The sequence below is a fragment of the Lates calcarifer genome, linkage group LG4 (genome assembly GCF_001640805.2).
Source record: "Lates calcarifer isolate ASB-BC8 linkage group LG4, TLL_Latcal_v3, whole genome shotgun sequence".
Taxonomy (NCBI): Eukaryota; Metazoa; Chordata; class Actinopteri; family Centropomidae; genus Lates; species Lates calcarifer.
In genome coordinates, this window is record NC_066836.1 from 3,716,093 (window position 1) to 3,736,742 (window position 20,650).

The following is a 20,650-nucleotide window of genomic DNA, read 5'->3' on the forward strand; positions in this document are numbered from 1 at the left end:
CAGATCTGACATGATCGCTTTCCTCTCCCTTAATGTAATTCCCTTTGATCTGCATGACATGACTGCCTGTTGTTCCAGGAAGTGCTGGGGTGTGTGTGTGCGCATGGTTCGGGGTAGTGGGTATAGGAAGTGATTTATTGGAAATTTATTTATAAGAATTCCTTATGATGCGAAAAGGTTTTAGGAAAATTTTCTTGTGTTTTAAATAGAAATCTCATTTCTTTATTTAGTTAAGATTTTTTTAAAAAAGCTGCTTTTCACACAATTCCCACTTGTATTGCAGTGATGTAAAAATCAGTCAGGAGAGAGACAGGAAGATGAACAGGTCCGGTTAAAGGACGTGAACAGAGATTTTATTTTTCATCACAGTGAGTATCAGGTTAACAGAAAAAATAGTCAAAGTTACATTATCACTGTGAGGTAACACGGAGTGGCCTCTGATCTACAACAAAACTTTATCATCATGCAACAATATCAATAACAAATAGTGATGGTAATTAATAATAATAATGGTGTTGGCCCTGATGGATTATAAGATTCAAGAGTCTACTAATAAACTTCAGCACTTTACGAAGTTTGATGTAAACCAGTGGCTGTGGGGAATAGTGTAAAAATACTTTCATATATCTAAAACTGTAAAGTCTGCATTCACAGATTGTCTGTAAAAATGTATAGATGAGCTAACACTTAAAAACACACACTAGCATGGACTTTTTAAAGAAGATTTTTTTAAATTCTTGAATCAGTTCAGGAATGAACTGTCAGAGATGTTATTCAGAGTTATTAATGTTTCCTTAAGCAGTCTGTAATTACTCCTTCAGACCCTCTACAAGGCCAGACCTATCCCAGTGTACATCATTGACTAGCACTTACCATACATATACAACATTAAATACATTATCTTGTATTGCCTTACCGTCGTACTCTAATCCACTGTTATCGACATAAATCCTTTCCTTGATAAATATTGCAGGCAACTTTGCTGAAAGATTAATGAACTACCGTCTCACTCCAGCGGTCAGAGGCAACATCCTGTGGCCACGTCCCTTCACTTTCCCTCTAATTCCATTAAGAAACTGTTCTGTTTGGATAAACCCGGCTGTAGTATCTTAAGAACACTAACTATTGTTTGACTTAGAGCATACCATCATATGAAGTCAGAGGCTGAGACAGAGTAAATGTTGCGTTTAGGAGATCACAGTCTTGATGGGATTCACATGGGCCCGTGTTGTTTGTGGAGGGTGAAATTCTTCGTGAGAGCGTGACTCTGGATTGTGAACGGAGACGTGATTAATGGCGATAGCATTCCTTAAAACACAGCTTTCATTTGAGATAAAGGTCAGTTTCCTTCTGGGTGAGACCCTTCCCCTAACCAAGGAGCTGTGAGTGAAAATAAACCGCTGCCATTTGAAACAATGACGGTGGATGAAGGGTCGTCATATTCATCACCGACCAGCACCATTGATCTCCAAGCCAAAGTAATGTCATTATGAGGGACCAAAGGCTGGCTGCAACAGCTGCAGTGGCATTTGTTCTCACTGGTGTGTTTCTGCATGCATGCATGTGTGTCACAACCACATGTCTATCTGCTCTGCACTACAACCTCTCACAAAGTCTCCTCTTTTTCTCTCTCTCAGTCTTTCTCTGTCACCTTTCCCCCCTTCATTTTTTTATCATCTCTCATGCTTCACCGTGTGCATGTACAGAATACAGATCAGTATACATCTTTCTGTATTTACCACACATGTACATGCTCCCCCTTGGCACAGCATCAGACAGAGAGAGCGATCTGGTTTGCATTTCTCAGCAGGGAGGCAGACCAGCTTTGGCCTCTTTGTCAACATATGAAATGAAATCAGATGCCGGGGACGCCCGTCTCTGAAAATTGGAATCACTCAACCGTGTGCGAGAATAAACCTGGGCTATATTCTCCTATCTCACCGATCGAGAAGCGTATCCATTCCCAATAGTGTTCAATCTCTGTTGAATAAAAACAAAGGTCTTTTCTATTCTCATTAAGGATTTTTTTTTCTCTCCTTCCCACTCAAATCCAAACACAGGAATAATACGATTTCTTCACAGCTGGCTGATAAACCTGCTAATTATGCATGGCTCAGAGTCAAAAGCCCATTGATGTTTTTGTGTGTCTTCTTCTTCTCTGTGTCTGCTCTCGTTTTGCCTTGCCCTGGAGATAAACGGGTGGAGCTGTAGAGCTCAGGACACTCATGCATATCGTATGGGCTCTCACACACTCTCACACACACATACACACAGAGGCAGGGCTGCCACAAAGAGGCTAGCCAAGCAGAAATGAGAGGTGATGTCACACATCTGGATTTTTCTCTTTTTTTCGCCCCGTCTTTCTGGTAAAGGGCAGGGCAGACCCCCAGAAGCATGACAACCAACTGTGCCTTTAAGACAATTGTGTCAGGTGTCAAATATCAGCCTGGGTAAATCCAGTGAGGACAAGATGGTCGCCTCATTTTTCCAACTGCGAAAGGTCTGCTATTACTTTCTGTCAGATCCAGTGGTTGTTTCTGCCTGTCTGAAATGGGCTTAATGGGCTGGAAGGGGACTTTGACATGGTTAGGTATCCCTGTATGTTGTTACCGTTGGCTGGTACTTGGCCAGAGGCAGTTTGTGAGGCTGTAATGGTGCCTCATTCTCACTGGATGTGATGTCTCGGCTACCATGAGACTGACAGTATAATATTTTTTTAGTCCATTTTCCAAGAGATAGTGATTTTTCAGCAAATTTTTTGTTGCTGGTGACCACAGCAGGTCATAGTGTGTGGCTAAGAGGATTCAATCTGTGTGTCATAGAGAAATGAAGAATCTGAGAAAGAGAATGAGAAAACGTGTGTTGGCACATGCAGTAAATCTGATTATTTCAGCCTGTAGTATCAGAAATCTAATCTTTTCAGTGTCAGAAATTGGTCACATGTCCATTAATGTCTGTGCCTTTGATTTAAAAAATCATATAAAAAGCTTCATGATCATAACATTTTGACTTGTTCTTCAGGATCAATCATATTCCAGTTGATTTACTTATTTAGTTATTGACCATGTATGAGCACTGAGCATGACCCATTAACAGAATGCCAAAGACTGGTCTGATGTATTCTGAAAATAACTACTGTAATATGAAATATGGCATGACTAAGTAAAACTGATCGTGACTATGCCTTAAGTCTGTAAATAAACAAACCAAAAACAGAGCAAAAGCAGCCCCGGGTTTAAACGCTGAAAAAAATCACTGATGTGCCATTTCTGATTATGTCAAATGAAGCGTATGAAACTTAAAATTAAACCACAGCTCACATTTCCTTCTCTTTGATTTCTCTTTCTGTACCAGGCAACCCAGGAAGAACCCCAGCTCCATTTCCCAAGACTCGTGGGAAAAGGCGTACACACCTGGAGAGGGCTTCCAGACAGCCAAGGACAACCCCAGGTACTCCAGCTACCAGGGTTCCAGGAACGGCTACCCAGGCGGCGGTGGTGTCAATGCCAGAGTCCTTCTGGAGGCCCAGGAGCTCCTGAGGCAGGAGCAAAGGCGCCGAGAGCAGGAAGCCAAAGGGAAATTAATGCAGGAGGGCACCGGTAACAGCAGCTATGAGGGGTACTCAACAGCTCACCTGAAGGACCCGGCATCCCCAAAGGGTCCGTACCGCCAAGATGTGCCACCTTCACCTTCGCAGTTAGCAAGGCTTAATAGATTGGGGTCAGAGAAAGGAAGACTTTTTTATTCTTGAGGAGTGTTGTCAGACTGGTGGAGCTGAACAGAGAACTTTTGGCTCAGGAGCTAAGGGGGATTACCTTGAAGAAGCAGCAAAAGTGGACGCTACAAATGACGAAGGAGAACCTAGAGGTCTTATAGCTTAGCGATCATCTTAGAGGTAAACAGCTGTGAAGTGTACTCAGTATGTGGGCGTTTGTCTTCAATCCCTCACTGTGTTGATGACCTATACCAGTAGTCACTCAGTCCCTCACCTTACTACAGACATGAGACGCTCAGTGCCTTCTCTGCATTCATGAGCACGATGCTTGTTCACAGTCGTCCAGGACTCTGATTCATCGAGATCTGGCGCGTCATGTACTGACAATCAAATGGGCAGACAGGCGAGTGAGTGGGCGTCGTTTTGAGCCCATGGGGAGGCGTACGTTCCTGTGTGGGTTTCTGTGTGGGCATGTGACGAGGTACACAGTGTTTCGTGGCTTCAGTGTGTGTCCTGTGGATGACTCTGCCCACTGGTCACAAATCACCCTCTCTTCACTTCACTGACGTTAACGTTCGGCTCGTACCAACGCTGCTGGTTTTTCTCTGCGTTCTGTTTTCTCTGCTTCCAGTGTTTTCTCCACGGCGATCGGGGCTCTTTCACATGAGTACTCCTGGGGGAGCAGAGAAAACAAGGCAAAGTGTATGAAAGAAGCAGGGCACAGTGTGCGTGTTATTAATAAAAAAGCCCCCCTCATAAATGATTCATATTGTGTGTTATCTCCGTGAGGGAGACCCTAGCAGAGAGGGTAGACAGCTCTGATCCTCTGCCTGCCCCCCCTTCACTGCTCTGGGGTTGACTTGCTGGCCTGCCTGCCTGTCTGTCTGGAGCTCTGGCTCCCGTCCTCCTCTCATTGTTCCCGTTGCCTCTCTGTTCATTATGCTCCTTTCTTCTACCTTTCTGCTCTCCCCTCCTCACGTATCTCCCACCTTCCTCTCATCTCACCCCTCCCGTTCCCCTTACTCTTCCTCCTGCTACCCAGTACCACCCTCCTCCTCCTCCTCCTCCTCGTCTCCCGAGTCAGGCTCTGCACTGAATTTTTCATCACAAGCCACCTGCTGCCTGCTAGAGCCAAAGAACGCTGCCACCAGAGGCACCGACAGAGGGCCCGGCTTCTGACATAAAGAGAGGAATAAAGGCATAAAAAAGAGCCAGCATAAAGATGGATAGGGAGACAATAACCTTCCCAGTGTGAGATTAGCTGGAGCTTTTCTCCTGTTTTTAACAAAAGACAAAATTGTCCTCAGGAGTTAATTGCTTTCAATTGCTGTAATTGCTTTCTCTATTTTTTAGCTTTTTAAGTATTTAGCCGACACTCTTCTCCAGAGCAGTTTGAAAAGAGGGAACAGGTAGGGGTGCTATCTTGCTTTAGAAAAACACAGCAGTCAATGGATGACCTGAGTGCTGCTGGTTTTTAAAGGGTACGTTGAATGAAATCACAAAAAAGCATAATTTCTGCCTTACCTCTGGTGGAGAATGCAGATAGTTGATAGTTTGAGATGTCCATCCTAATACAGTGGAGGTGAGTGGACTTTTGTTTGCTGTGCACTGAAAACACATACAAAAATGTTTCTTTCAATGGATTGTTTCCAGAGACATGGACTGAAAACTGTCAGTTAGCAGGCTTGTTAGCTTAGTCGCTAACACAACAATAAGTTCACAGTTTATTCAAGCCATTGACTCCTGTCTCATACAGGGATGTGTAAAAACAGGTGGTACATTAAAGCTAATAAAATATGATAACTTAGTTGAGCTGTAATGGGGTGGAGACAGAAATCTCAAAACTTGAATAAATTAAACCAAAACTATCTGCATGACTAGACGCCTCTGGTGGTAAAATGTTTTTTGTTACCAACCCTTTAAACCAGTGACGTTATAATAATGAATCATGCAAACCCAATGGTGTGTGTCATTATAACCTGGGAGTATTTTCATTTTCATTCCAGTCAAACTCTACAGCTGCTGATTGGCATTTTTTTCACCCAGAGAGGAAGAACTAATCAGTGAAACCAGCAGCTGTGGTTGTAGGTCGGTAAGAAGACCTTGGGCGTTGATCACACATGGTTAAAAATCACTGCCACAGCCCACCAGCTCACCTCTGTAATTGTTGCAGTAGGTGGCAACCGATCCTCTTAATCTGAGCCCACACTTCTCTGACATCACTAGGACTGAGTCTGTCTGTGAGAGAACAAATGAGACCGAGCTGAGGTCGAACTTTAGACAAAAGGGAAATACAGAAAAATAAATAAATGGCCACGATCAAGCTGTGGAAAACAAACAGGCGGTGCGTAATTGCCCTTCACTCCTACACTCTCTCCATATGCAGAGTGAAGCAGCATGACATGCATTATCTCCTGTTGGTAAATGAAGATCCTTGCTGGGAAAGATACAGGCTTCATCAGGGTAATAAATGATGAACTGAAATGTACGACGATGAAGAAGAAAAGGCCTTTTTCGATGGCATTATTTCAGTGTATAAACGTGTATTGTAACCTGAGGAAAGTTCACCATACTACTCTGCTTTAAGCTAATTAAAAATTCCCTTCTGCATTATGTATGTACATGGGTGTAACAACACAAACACACTGAGCCCCCCTGCCTGTGTGTGTGTGTTTTTATATCCACGCCACAATGGGCTGGTGAAAACTGTTACCAAATAAGATACAAACTGTGCAGGTGAGAGAGCGAAAGAATCTCCACTCTGAATGGTTTTTAGTTAAAACGTGTTTGGTTGAGCGGCCAGCACTTCCTGCTGTGAACACTAGTGCGTCTCGAGATGCAGACTAGCACATTTAGAAGGATGTATATGACCCCTGCTCAAAATGTCGTGGATTTTAGCTGTCCAGCTCTGGGGTCTAAAAGCGATAAGTGCCTGAGATAATATCATAATATTTTACACAAAGAGGGACACGATGTGATTTGTTTGTCAGTGACACTACAGCACACAAACTACAGTGTGTTTTTTAACTTTTGTAATATCATATAAAAATGTGTCATTTTTTGGGGGGGTACTCCTTCCTGAACTTTTTTTTTTTTAATTTTATTCACGAGAGCCAACACTTACGAGCGGTTATCAGTGTATTTGTATCCTGTTTGACATTGCCTTCAACCATGCTGTACCATGATGTGTTTTAAAGTATCAAAAAAAGAAAAGAAATGGAAGCTGATGGAAACTGATGTGCAATTGTTTTGTTTTTTTTCCAGAAAACTTTTACATGATATGTTAAGAAATGTATACAGCCACTTTTCCTGTACATATCAAATTTAGAATAAAACGGAAGGCTGTTCCATCCTGTTTACAACCTGCCTCCGCCTGCCCCACCTTTTCTTTTCCTCGGCCCTCGGCTTTGAGCCAGGATCAGACAAGTCTTCAATTAAGCAGGAAGGATTCTGCTGCCAGATGTCAAATCTGTCAGGTCTGCTCGCTGATGTCTTCTTCTGAGATTTTGACAGATGCAAAAGACATAACATACAATGTAAAACGTCATTAATTCCTGTGGGGGAGCAGTGCAGCAGCTGATACACAAACATAACTAACGTTTGGCTCCTGCGCAACAACACTGTCTCCCTGTGTGACCGATCTGTTGAATACACTGATGCAATCTCCCTAAACACCACTGTGTTTCCTGTTATTAAGTCCAACCTCACTCCCATTGTCCCTCACAAGGGACCTGTTGAGCGACTCCCTGCTACTGTTTTTGTTCTGAAGGTCAAAGGTGACGTCCTAACCAAATACCATTAATACTACTTAAGCCAGCTGGCTGTATGTGTTTGGGAGAAACTGAGATATGGGAACAGAGGAAAAAGAGGTGGAAGCAGAGAAATCCCTTCACCTCATCCTGTGCTTTCATCCCTCATGGCAGTCTGGTCTTTTTTTATTGACTTCATGGTGTGAGATGCAGGGAAATGTGTCACTATGCCGTGGTCAGATTCTGACCAGAGGAGGATTTTGCTCTCTGAAATTCTGAGTCATAGACAGTTGCTAACATTCAGAGCATTTCCTTTAGGCTTCACTAAGGAAACCCACCCACCCGCACACACACACACTAACACACACAGGTTTGCATTAGTGAGGACATTTGGCACTCACAAGTGTGGATTTGCAAGAACACAGGATGCTGTTTCAGCTGCCTCGGTCCTCTCCACCTCGGTTTTCTAATACAGCTGAAATATGGAACATGCACACTGCTTCTCTGGGTTTACTGCAGTTCATGTAAGACCAGTCAAAAAACACATGAATGTGTAGAACAACAGGTGCATATACAGGCTCGATCCCTTAGGATTCCTAGAGTCTTTATTTTATATGTCTCATGCTGTCATTGGAGTTGTTTTCTGAGTTCAAAGGAGAGGGGGAAGTTTCATCAAAAACTCTGAAGGTAAAAAGGGAGCTCCTGGAGATAACCCTGTGGGGATCAAAAGTAAATTTACTCTGTAAACATCAGGCATAGGGTTGAGAGTTTTTTTTAAATTATTCCTTTCACTCCTTCACTGAAAAAAAACATAATTTCTTGCAGTGAAGGAAGTTTGATTTCAGACACAGAACTGCAGATAATTATGTTGTTTACTCTCCTTTTGATGCTATCCCTTCATATTTGTTAGATTATTTGGTCGTTTTTTAGCAGAACAACAATTTTTGGAACTCAAAGCTCCACATGTTGCACACTGTGGGTTGTGTATGTCTGTCTTTTGCCTTACCAGCTCAACTGAAATCCTGAGATTTGTGTCCAAATTCCATGAATTGATTCAGGTTTGTGGCCTGTAATTTTGATACAACTGCAGTGCTCAGTGTGAGGTAATACAATGTAACTAAAGATTTATTTCTTTGTTCTTTTTGCATGTTACCAATGACCAGATTTTGTTTTCTTGTTCAGTTTAATGATCCATGACACAATCAGTGCATAACATGTTTTTGGCGCAATGTCCAGAATGTGCAGAGAGAAGTTCCATTAATTACAGTTGTTTCTCTTGGCTGTACACTACCACAGTCTTACACTGTTTGCCATTAAGAGTTCCACAGGAGTAGTTAATATTCCACTGTTGCTGAAAGCCTCGCAGATTATCCTTTTTTGGAGAGAAAACTCTGATCTCATCCCAACAGAAACCATGTAACAGGTGATCCCTTTTTTGTGTCACCTTTGTGTGGTTCAGTTCTCTGCCAAAAGCCGCCCAAGAGATCCAAAAACATCCGTGAGAGATGGAGATGGCAGCTCTCCAGTGCAAGAATTAACCTCAATTAAATCATATCTGTATTAACGGTAAACATCAGGCTAATGTGTTTCGGCATAAAAGCTTTCATCATAGCACCGTACTTATGACACTTGGCCAGGTTTTTATAATGCCTGTGGAAAATTATAAATAGTCGATCTGAGTGTGGGCGCTGCTGTGCATTTAAAAATCTTCAACACAACTACATAAAAGCAGTTATATCTGTATGTATGCAGTCCAAAGTGCCACACTTTAACAGCAATAAATTATAATATAAATTGAAAAAGTAAATTTGCATTTAAATTATGCATTAATTATTAAGGTTAAAAAAGTGGCTGGTTAATAAATTTAATCTCTTATTCTGTTTTTAAACAATAAAAAAACTGAATTTCATAATGTAATTGCAAAACTCATTTTAAAAATGCTGTCTATCAAAATTCATCTCACAACTAATTTGTTTCCTGCTTTCTATAGTTTCCATTTCATGATTTTCATTTAAAGATGTGTCACCTAAAACCTGAATGAAGACCAAACCACAAGGCAGGAGCAGGAGCTGCCATGGCGGCCGGGTCAGGCCAATCAGAATTAAATTATCATTTTGCCATACGTTCTTTTACCTTGAGTTTAGCATGCATTATTTAAATGCAAATGTAATTTATGCTGTAGCTATTTGAAAATTACCTTTTTCTAATCCAGTCAGAGTCTATCCCCCCCAAGAACAGTAGAGATATGGGATTTAGTGTCACTGGTGCAGAAGCATCTTAACAACATGCATGACAACACAGTGACACACATACAGCAGGACCAGCAACAGCCTGCTCTCGAGGCCCATAAACTTTACCTTCTGTATTATTTCTCATTCTGCTTTAGCAGCACAGCAACATTTTAATGTGCTCCACATCACCCCCGGAGCAATGTCACGGATCATTTCAACCGCAGCCCTTTCTGTCAACAGAGAGCCACAACAAGAGGCTGCTAAACCTTTTATTTTACAGCCGCCGCCGCCTTCTGAGCACCGTGTCGCCATTAATGAAGCCTATTATTTTGTTTAATGTCACGCTCACCTCGCACAGGGAGGAGGTTTAACCGTTGAGCTTACTGGGAGGTCGGATAAGCTCCTATTCAGAGGTGACACCTGTTTCTGTTCACTTAGTGTTTTTTTTTTTCCTTCAGTGTTCATGTTGAGGAAGGAGGGCTCAGAGATGACACCATCCCTGTGGAATTTTGGGGAGGAAGCTGGAGAGGTTGCAAAAGCGGGGGAAGACACTGGACCGTAAATCAAGATGGTAGACAAAGGAAACTAACTGAGGAAGCTCTCCAGATATAACCTCCAGTCGTTAGACATCTGGAAAGAGTTTTTTTTTTTTTTACTCCAGTATCATGATGTTTTTGACCTTCTTAAAAACCACACACTCAACAATCTCATGCATGCATGTTTGTCCGTTTGTCTTTACTGCTGCAGATATGCAGGTTGTATTTTCAGGAAAAGCAGCCATACACTGACTTCTCAGTAATCTATAAAGAATATGAGGGATGTGTTATTGCATTGAGATGAGATCCTACTGTCACTGCGCCCTGTATCAGTACGTGTCCAAGACAAATTGCTGAACATTCATCGACTTTAGTGCAGGCAAGTCACATATCTCAGTTCTTATTATTCTACTTTTGTTTCCTAGAATTTCCCTCCTCAGTTTCCTGGCACTGTTGAATTATAAAAAGTTTGTCTAGCAATTATTTGGTGTTTTCATTTCATTTCACAGCTGTTTTCCAACTTAGACATGAAACTAAGCTCTTGTGGTGAGCATTATGCAACAAAGATGTATATCTGCAGAAAAAGGACTTGTCATTTCCATATTTCAAAGATTTATTTGAAATGTTTTCCTCTGAACACTCAGGCTGCACCATCTGTCTGCTTAGATTTAGGAGAGTATGTAGGGTTATGGTGGCATAAGCTGGTGAGAGGGAAAATAAAAGATGGATGGGAAACAGATTTCAGAGAGAAACAACATTATACAATTAGAACACACTAGAAAACTCTTCAGGGTGGCCATCCCCAAAATAATAAATATAACTTCAACTTTGAACTTATGTTCAAAAAATATATTAGGCCCAGAAGAAACATTATAATACTGATAAACTCTGTAAAACAGCAAACATGGATATGGACCTCCCCCATCAAGTGTGTGGTATCACCAGCACAGAACGGGAAAAACAACTTCCAGGAGCCTCAAATCCTACAAGCATTGACTCCGACAGGATTCTGTCCAACTTCCCTCCATCAAATGCTCCATGAAATGACTCTAACACGCCCTGCTCTCCTCTGCTTAGCCCCACTTAGCCATGAAACCCCCTTCCTGGATTTCATGCTTCCCGTAGCCGGACACTGAGCTGTCTGATGCTGGCAGGTTCCCAAGCTGGCTTCCAAGAGGATGAGCGGCTTGTCTCTGTGGTATCCTGCAGGAACTCTGATCTAAAACTACGTGGATCACATAAATGTTATGATTTCGGTTGTAGGACGGCCACAACCCTCAGGCCAGTTTGTCAGTGGAGTGGGATCACCTTTAACTGACACAACACTACTAAGAATTACAACCAATCAGTCCACATGAGGATTTCAGCATTACTTCATTGGCTAGTCACTTTTAATGTTGTTGTTCTGAAGAGTTTCATTTTGTTTTTTTCTCCATGTGTGCTGGGAAGTCTTTGGGCTTTTTGCTGAGCGCTGGTTGTTTTCCATGGCAAATGTACAGTAAAAGCTTTCATGAACTGAAGATAGGTTGTATCAATATTGTTTTGTCAATTATTAATGGAGAGTAGCAAAGCAGCCATGAAAATCTTGCAGATCATTACATAGAAAAACATGGCTCATGAGGGATGTGTGCTGTACACAACTTGAGTGTTTAATGATTCTTAAATGTGTATAACTTTTACACATTAAGCTAATGTTGGTGTAGCTTGAAACTTTGCAATTACGGCTCCAGAGTAATGGTTTCTTTTACTTTCAAGTTTTTTAAAGTTTTTAGTTTGTATTTAGAGGATGTGCTTTTGGAGGGAATTAGTACAAAATCCACTCTGAATCAACTGATGTCAAACTCACCACACCTGGTGTTCTGAGCAAATTAAGAACTCTTAAGTCTTTTAAGCCCACATGCGGTGAGTTTCTCATATTTGAAGATACCTTTTAAATCAGTCAGGAAGCCAAGTTTACATCTGCATTCTGTTTCATGAGTTAAACTATGTGGACAGCTCGTTGGGAGCACCGGGACATTTCCCGGTGGCCTGGGGCTCATTTTGACCTGCAGCCTGTCCTACACACCACTGAGGTCTACAGGAGTATAGAGTAAAAGTAAGTGAAATAATCGCCTCAAGATAACAACACACTGGTGTTAGAGAAATATTGTACAACGCCAACATAACCGACATTATCATCTACTTATCTGCGCCATTGCCACAGACTGTAAAAAGGTTGTTGCTGGTGTTGGTGGGTGGAGTGAACCATCCTGTCCTCAATACAAAATCTTTACTGAACACGGTGACTTTGAATATGTCAACAAACCGGACAGGACGTCGTCGCCGGATGATAGCCTACAGGTAAGAAGAGAACTTTACAAGTAGCTCAGTGTTATTCATCTTCAGGCAACATGTGACAAACAGCTCCTGTGCGGTCGCGGGACATTAAACAACTAGCTGCTAGCTGCTAGCTGGTTAACGTTAGCTAGCTAGTTAGCTAGCTAACATTTTCCCTCCAACTGATACATTTGAAACGAAAGCTAAACACCCTTCTTTCAGTTCAGTTTGTGTTAAGGGTTTAACAGCACAAATATCAATTGTCAAGAGGAAGAGACTGAGACAAAAAGACGGAGAGATGGTGATGGAGAAGAGAGGGGAAGAGCAGGTACTTTGGAAAAGAAGGGTAATTGTTTTGTGTGTCTGGCTTTGTACATTTGAATGACTGGTATATTAAAAGTGAGTTTTCATATTCTGGCAACTCTGAAATTCCCAACCTGACTTATTGTTTCAGTCTGCTTCTGTGAACAGAAATAGGAATGCAGCTCATGTGGAAACTGTACTGTACTAGGTAAAGACATTTAATGATTCTGAAATGAGTCTAACAGTTTCCAGATAATGATGTTGTCAGTTTAGGCCTTGTTGAATGCATGACATTGCAACTTTGCATTCCCACCACCTGAATGATGATTGCCTGGATTAGACTCAGTCATTTTAATCACAAAGAACAACAAATGAATATTAATTTATCCTCATTTACATTAGTGCAGAGAAAATGTTGAGACATTAAAGCTTCTCAAAGCCTTGCAGCAGAAGACTACACAGTACATCCAGCTGTTTATATGTGAATTTCGGGTCTGTTTGCATTACTTATTCTGCCTTTGTAGGAAAATTCTCCCGACACTTTGTTCCCTCATTAAAAGTCAGAGGTAAGGGTCAGTGGCAATAGCGAGTTATTTCCATTTACATCCCCAGACCGTGGTTTTATGGTTGATTGACAGCCCCATCTTTCACTGCTCAGATGACTTCTTGGTCCACTGTGCTGATGCTTCAGGAGGTTACACAGAATGTGACCTGGTGCTGCTGCCTGTCCCACTGTTTCCTGTCCTAATTTTCACCATCCAGTAAAAAAAAAAAAGTTAAATAAAGGAAATGACCTGAGGGTTCAGGCCGCAGTTTTATTAGGCAGAGACAAGTATACAGCGTTCGTTGGGTGGAACCAGATGTTGTGTGATCATAGGGCAGAGATGAGGTGAACAGAGGGGAAAGTACCACCACCTGTGGAGGGAGGCGCCACTGTGGGTGACCATCTGGTAGAGGTGCTGAAAGTAATGATCATATATGTATAGGGTGTGTGTGTGAGAGAGAGAGGGAGATTCATTGCTTTTTCTTTCTGTTTTGTTGTTTTCTTCAAAGTGTTACAGTTGAAAACAGCTGTACTTTTTAAACAAACGTTCTTCAGACAGGGGAAAATGTATTTGTGCATTTGGTGGGGACTATTTTCAGTCGTGGATTAATACACATTGAGGCTGTAGTGAGTATCTATGGTGGCACCCACTACACTGCTGATGTTCAGGGTAATGAATGAGGGGACATGTCAGGAAGAGTGTGGCTCATCAATGTATTTTTAATGGTTTGTGGACAACAATGGAGGTTCTATGTTACAGGAGGAAAAGATATATCATCACACTTGTTGGTAGAATCGATTCATTGTTGGTTTTTAGCCTTGAGATTTGATGACCACCAGAATAATATAGAATATTTCCAACCTTATCCTTTAAGGTTTTCTAGTGTTAAGTCGTTTATTATTTGAACCATAAAATTAGATATAATTGTATGCATGCTGTGTTGAGACATTTCAGGCTGAACCCCTTGTTTTGGGAAATGTATTTATTATTTGGAGCATGAATTAATTTGTTTAAGGTTAAGTCACACAATAGTTTATGTTTTGTATATATCTTTTGAATATTTGAAACTTGTGATCTTTAGGATCAACTCTTTCCCTGTTTGTGAACATACTGTGTGTATATATATTCACACACATATGTTTAAATGACCTAAACATAGCTTTCAGTAAATATTGCACGTGTGTTGACAGTGTGTGGGAGTTTATTTTTTGATCAGAGAGAAATAACTAAATATATACAGACTGTGTTGTGCGTGTGCATGTACAACACTCTGTGACTATTAAAGTATCTCTCTGAGTTTGTACAGATCCCATTATTTCCTCTCTTCCTCCCACCTGGTGATTTGAGGTGCTGATAAAAGAGGACTGCTTGATGATTCATCACTTTTTCCCCTCCAACCTGCTTCTGTTCTCATCCCAGTCTTTATTTCCAGGTGAGGAGCGACCAGACAGGGAACGTCTTTATCCTGTTTTAAGTGTAATGTCAGAAGCCGCAGTGCGACACTCACTGTCAGTGAGAATCCTCTTACAGGTTCACATTTCTTTTCAGAGCCAGTTCATTCGCTACAATAGACTTGTGGATCAACTCTAAGCAGAGTGTGATTAATTCTGAGCCACCGGACGAGGTGTCATCCTCTCTCTTTGTCCCATCAGTCATCTGATGCTAGTGGATGGTAATCACCTCTTACGTCTCACTGTGACCCCACAGATGGTTCATTTTGGTTAAAGAGCCACACCGAAACCCAATCACAAGCCGGGCAACCGGTTCTGCTTCCTTTGTGTTATTGACAATGAGATGTGTAGATGTTAGGGAGGACGGACAGGGAGTGAGTTCTGTGATGGTGCCAGCAGGAATGAAGATTAATGACACCGCCAGGCCTGTGTCTCCTGTTTAATAATGCTTATTCATCACTGTCGCTGCATGCTGACGGTCCTGCACCGTGCAAACACATACACAAAAATGAGCTAAACATGTAATTCCACACACGCGTACCTCATAACCAGAATGAGAGATTATTTTTTCCACTTCATATTCACAGGAGTTTATGCATGTTTGTGAGTGTGTGTTGGAGTAACCTGACATGTAAAGTCCCCAGCTGTGTGTGTCATGAAAGTATTTCTTCTCATTGCAGTGATCTGGGTTTAGTAGATTTGCATACAATTGCGCAAAACAAGCTTATCACAGGGACTTGTGGAGCCTGTGTAAACATCTTTTATATGATTTGAAAGCGTGGTGCACAACCATATGCCTCGCAGAGGAGATGAAAGGAGGCTAGAAATGAAGAGAAAGAACTGAATGAGGAAAAAATAAGGGACCTCTGGCCTTCTACTGCTGTGCGAATGAAAGCCATTTTGTCTTCAGTGTTTCTGCTCTCCTCCTTTCCCCCCTCGCTGTGTGTACGTGTGTGTGTGTGTGTATTGCCCTTTTTCTCTCTCGGCTTCCACTTTTCTTGCACGGGCATTTCTCTTCCTAATGGAAAATAAAGACTGGAGAGTGGCCAAGATAGGAGTTCCAAATGAAAAACATGGAGTCAGTGACCTGAGGCCAAGGCCTGTCCATCTAGGCCCCAAAGCCTGAATTAGTCTGGCTCTTCTCTTCTACTGCCACTGATGTCCACCTGATTTAGAATATAGATGTTATGAAGATGTTTTGGAAAAGGGTTGAAAAGTGTCACTGATTTTTCAGGCTATAGAAATAATTTTTTATTTGATATGTAAGACGAATTCAGTTTCAGTGTCTTGACAGGAACTCAGAGACACATCTTGCCTCCTCATCTTTCCAATTCTCTGTTGGGATCGACTATCTCTCATTTTATCTCTTGGAAAAGTAGTTTACCCAAAGTTTTTGCCACTCTTAAAAGATAGGAGCTGAATAAGATTACTGTGGAGCCACTGAGATTTCAATCAATAGGAGTGCCGATTGTTGTGAAAATGTTGTGCTGCAGAGTTGACAGCATGATCAATTCCAAGTATCCACAGCAAATCTGCAAACTGATCACAAGTTGAGAGATGATACCAGAGTGTGGCCTTGCTTCGAGCTGGTTCTTTTAAAGTAATTTGCAGAAATTGCTGTTCTTTGCAGTCAAGGACAACAAGAAGCCTTAGCTGCATCTCTACACGACATGTTTTCTGATAAGATTCCCCTGATTAAGGCAGCTTTATGTGTACCTGATTGGATTACAATCAGTTTCCTCATATTTTCTCAGCTATCCCCCCCTTAACATCTTTGTCCATCCAGCCTCCAGTGTTTTAACAGTGCCCTCCAAAAATGGCCAGCTCGCCCACCACACCATCATTGTCCAGATTTGGCCAGTAGTCATGGCATGTAATGGCTGAGAGGGTTAGTCTGTGCTTAGCCCACACATCCAGCTTATCTCGGACTGCAGAGACCCAATGAAACAAAAGGCTAAATAAGGGATTTGGCGCTAGCAAGGCTGCGGCTAACGATTCTCCCACTAGCATAAACGCTTTCCCAGATAGGTTTTTCAATCACATAGGCTATGCTTCAGCTACAGCACTACAGCAGAGTTGTCCTTGTGTGGCGCCAACGATTGAAATACTTCCTAACACTGCAGTCTGGTTTGTAGCTGAAAGCAAAATTGTCAGGCTTCAGGCTTTTGTCTCCCAATGGAGTTAGAAGTGGTCAGGATTAAATTGTATGCATGACAGTGACAATCTTGGTAAATCAGCCTGTCTGCTGTCAAAAATTGAGAGAAATTGTGAAAGTACACTGTCTGAAGTGAAAATAAAAGCCTTTCCTCTTTTTTAAAACCTGTATTTGTTTACATTTTGGCCATCTGGCACCATTACAAGAATGCAGAATTAACTATTACCAGTATGTGTTTGCAGTTTACCCATCCATGATGCTGGATGTGCTGAACCTACATCAATCCTCTTTACTAAAAAGATGTTCTGCTTTGTGTAGGAGGGTCCCCACCACTGATCAACTCAACCATCTCCATGACAACTGAGGAGGCAACATTTACTGATCAAGGACATAAGATGAGGTTGAAAGCTCTGAAAAAGCAGGTAAGTGGATTTTGAGTTAAGATTGTTTTGTCAAAGATCAACATTGAACTTGACTCAAAAGTCATGCATGTTGTATTGAATGTTGGTCGAATGTAGTGATAAAAATGACTGAATCTCAAACAAGAACTATGTAAAGCTATAAATATACAAACAGATATCCTCATAATACCAAATAATTCTCATATGAATAAAAATATCAAATGACTGGCGTACAGCACCTGCAGCCTACATATAAAGGAATACAAAAAGGAGTGATATGGGCAACTGGCCATATAAAACAAACAAATGAATAAATAAATAGGGAAAAAATGCAAAATAAAAATATACATTTTAAAAATGTAAATGCATTTGTGCATTACTGTTTATGATACGATATGTTATAGCCTATTAAACATGGTAGCTACAGCCAGCTGTCAGACAAAGTAAGGGACTAAGAGCCAGATTAGACAGACCCCTCCTGCTGTGGATTTTCATGGTGTTAATGATGTGTTTGTTGTAGGCTGTTATGTATGGAGATTAAATGTATCAAGCAGTGGTTGTAAAGAAAATCTACATCAGTATAGTGAGTGGTCTGTTTGGGCCCGTAATCAATCTGTGTTTGATTGCAGTGACATATTTTTAGGGAGACGTAATGTGCTCTGCATCTTGTGTAATTACACTGGAGCATTCTCTTTCACATGTACCACCGACCCTTAAGAGTTTATTTTCCATCAGCATACTATTACATATGCTAAACATACCTCCAATCATACTCATCTCATGAAGACTCTAATTACCATTTAAGGTTAAACGGCAAACACGCTGCCCTAATTTGCATATGTAAATCATATAGATCTTTTACATGGGGTGGTAACAGATTTTTTTTCAGCATTTAACCCCATGTTAATGAAGGACTGTAACAAATGGGTGTTCAGTTTCTCCCTCCGACCTGCTCTCTGTGCTGTCAGCAGAAACAATTAGGCTTCCTGTGGTCAGACATGATAGTAAAATGGCTAATTACATTGTCGTCGTCGGCTTCTTCTGCCAGCATTCAACACAGCCAATTGTTGGACAATGAAATTAGCCATCCAGTTTACTAAAGCTGTCTTTAGGAAATTATTTTGTGGGAGTGCTATATTGTGTGTGTGTGTGTGTGTGTATGTGTGTGTGTGTGTTGTTGTTGTCAGCTGTAAAGCTTCATGTTGGATATCTGATAGGTCTTTAACTTAAAAATAGACATTTTCTCTTGTAAAATGTTGTTTCCTCCTTTGAATTCTATTTCCCACTCCAAGTCTCTCTCTCTCTTTCTCTCCCTCTCTCATACTAAATTTATGAGACACTCATATTTGCCAAGAAGGGAATTCCACACAGTGGACTGTGGGAAACAGACTTCAGATGTGTTTTAAATACAGCCTGTGCTCTGGTAGTCTCTTTAAGCTTTCTCTTCTCTCATGTCCAGCCTAATAAACAAAGCTGCCAAGCGCCCAACCCCTTGCTAAGTCTAGTGTATTTTACTTTTATGCAACAAGCATACTTTTTTTTTTTTTTGCTCTGACTACAGCTCTGAATCAACCAGAACAAACTGTACAAATAACTACATGTTCCTGAAATCAGGAGAGAAAAGGAGACACTGGACTAAACTGAATGACAGGTGTTAAATTGTATTTGTGATAAATTTGGGTGAAAGGGGAGAATTTAGATCTGTAAAAGAAAAGACACATGTTTAAAATATTTTAAAAGCCCTGAAATGACCCAAACCTGGATATCACTAAAAAGCATGAAGCAGGGATACTGGGGTTGGAATTAAATTGTGGAGAAAGTTAAGAAAGCCCACTTCTAGACAAATGAAAGTGGTACAGATGATCTGGCTTAATGGGTACTTCCTCTTACCCTCTTTGTCTTTTCTTGGCATGAGCATCAGCTGAATGCCCTACATTGACCATTTCTGCAAGAACGATCCTCTGTAGTGGTAAAGACCATGTGCACAGACATGTATGATCCAATCTGATGGTCTGTTTCATAGCCTGAAACTACATAGACTGTGAATCCATGTTTCCCTCTGACCTTTGTTGGAGCTCTTTAATGACATGGAGCAGACCCTGCTGCGTATGGATCTCCCTCAACAAGTGAATGTTTTGCAGTGCTTTGACATTTAACCTTTGCTCACATCTGCTGTGTTTCATCGGCTGCCAAATCTGCAGATATAATTGATTTTTGTGTCACATGCAAGCTGGGTATGTTACCCTCTGCTCATTTAGACGTCCCGCTCAAAAGATCCCCTTTTGCACCTTCTCTTGACATGGAAAGTGGCTCCTGAGCTTTGTGCCTTTCCCTTCTTTTCTGTTCTGCCCAAAGTTTGCTGACTTTGCGGGTGTTATTATCTCTAAAGGTAAAGTGAAGAGGATGCAGCTGTGTTTGCTGTGTCAGCTGATAAAGGAAGCTTAAAACAAACTAGTATGCTCAAAATTCACTGCATTCCTCTTTATTATACTATAGTTTAAAAATACAAATTCTTCACTTCTTATATACAGTGCTTATCAGGCATGTATGTACACTGAGCACATTTTTTAGGCAGAGAAAAGGTCCCCAATGAGAGCTGCAGTTCAAAGTGTTGCATCTCCGATTACTTTCTGATATTTAGCCACATTTGTGACATCAGCACTCCATTCCTTACTATGTGATTCAGTCACATAATGTTCTGTATGCAAACCATAGCAAAAAAATCAGCAGGTTACATCTTCAAAGGTATGTTCATCATCTCACAGATGTGTAGAACCAGCCTGAAATGGTGAGATATTTGTCTGGGGCAAAACCAACATTTAAATCCATTATTTCTACAGGCTGCACCATCTTCTGCTCTGGCTTACCACAGGCAAGGGCAGAGAAAAAGAGGAGACTGTGAAATATTAAATTTAAATGTTAGCTTTGCCCTAAGCAAACAACATCGTATCACAAAAATACCTTTGAATATGAAACCCAGTGTTGGGTAAAAGGTTAAAAAATATGTATTTCCCTCAGGTTAGGGTTAGGAGTAATGCAAGGAGCACTAAAGTCTGAAGTAGGGTTAGTCATTGTCACAGGTCTGTGAGTGCTTCTGCTTTTCCTTTCTATGCAATGACACAAAAGAGACAAAGAAAATGGAAACCAATAATATCTTAACCGAAACATCTAGATTTTGTTGTTTGGACTGATGCATTTCTATAAACGTATGTCCTGATGAACCAAGATAAAGTTCAACTAGATTGAAA

At 41.2% G+C, this 20,650-nt stretch overlaps 1 protein-coding gene and 1 long non-coding RNA gene across 9 annotated transcripts in view; both read left to right on the forward strand.

Moving 5' to 3' along the window:
* Window positions 1-7,082, forward strand: part of pard3ab (par-3 family cell polarity regulator alpha, b) — a 206,308-nt gene extending 199,226 nt beyond the window's left edge. For all 7 annotated transcript variants that reach the window (XM_018672690.2, XM_018672691.2, XM_051069799.1 and 4 more), the window contains one exon: window positions 3,355-7,082. In XM_018672690.2, coding sequence (XP_018528206.1) covers window positions 3,355-3,751 — 397 coding nt within the window. In that variant the 3' untranslated portion in view covers window positions 3,752-7,082. The remainder of the gene's footprint in view (window positions 1-3,354) is intronic.
* A 5,040-nt stretch (window positions 7,083-12,122) lies between these two features.
* Window positions 12,123-20,650, forward strand: part of LOC127142330 (uncharacterized) — a 42,082-nt gene continuing 33,554 nt past the window's right edge. Inside the window, exons 1-2 of one of the 2 annotated variants that reach the window (XR_007812916.1) lie at window positions 12,123-12,571; window positions 17,320-17,423. This is a non-coding gene — a long non-coding RNA (uncharacterized LOC127142330). Of the gene's footprint in view, window positions 12,572-12,610; window positions 12,876-17,319; window positions 17,424-20,650 lie in introns of those variants that run through there. The other variant, XR_007812917.1, reaches the window with a different exon arrangement.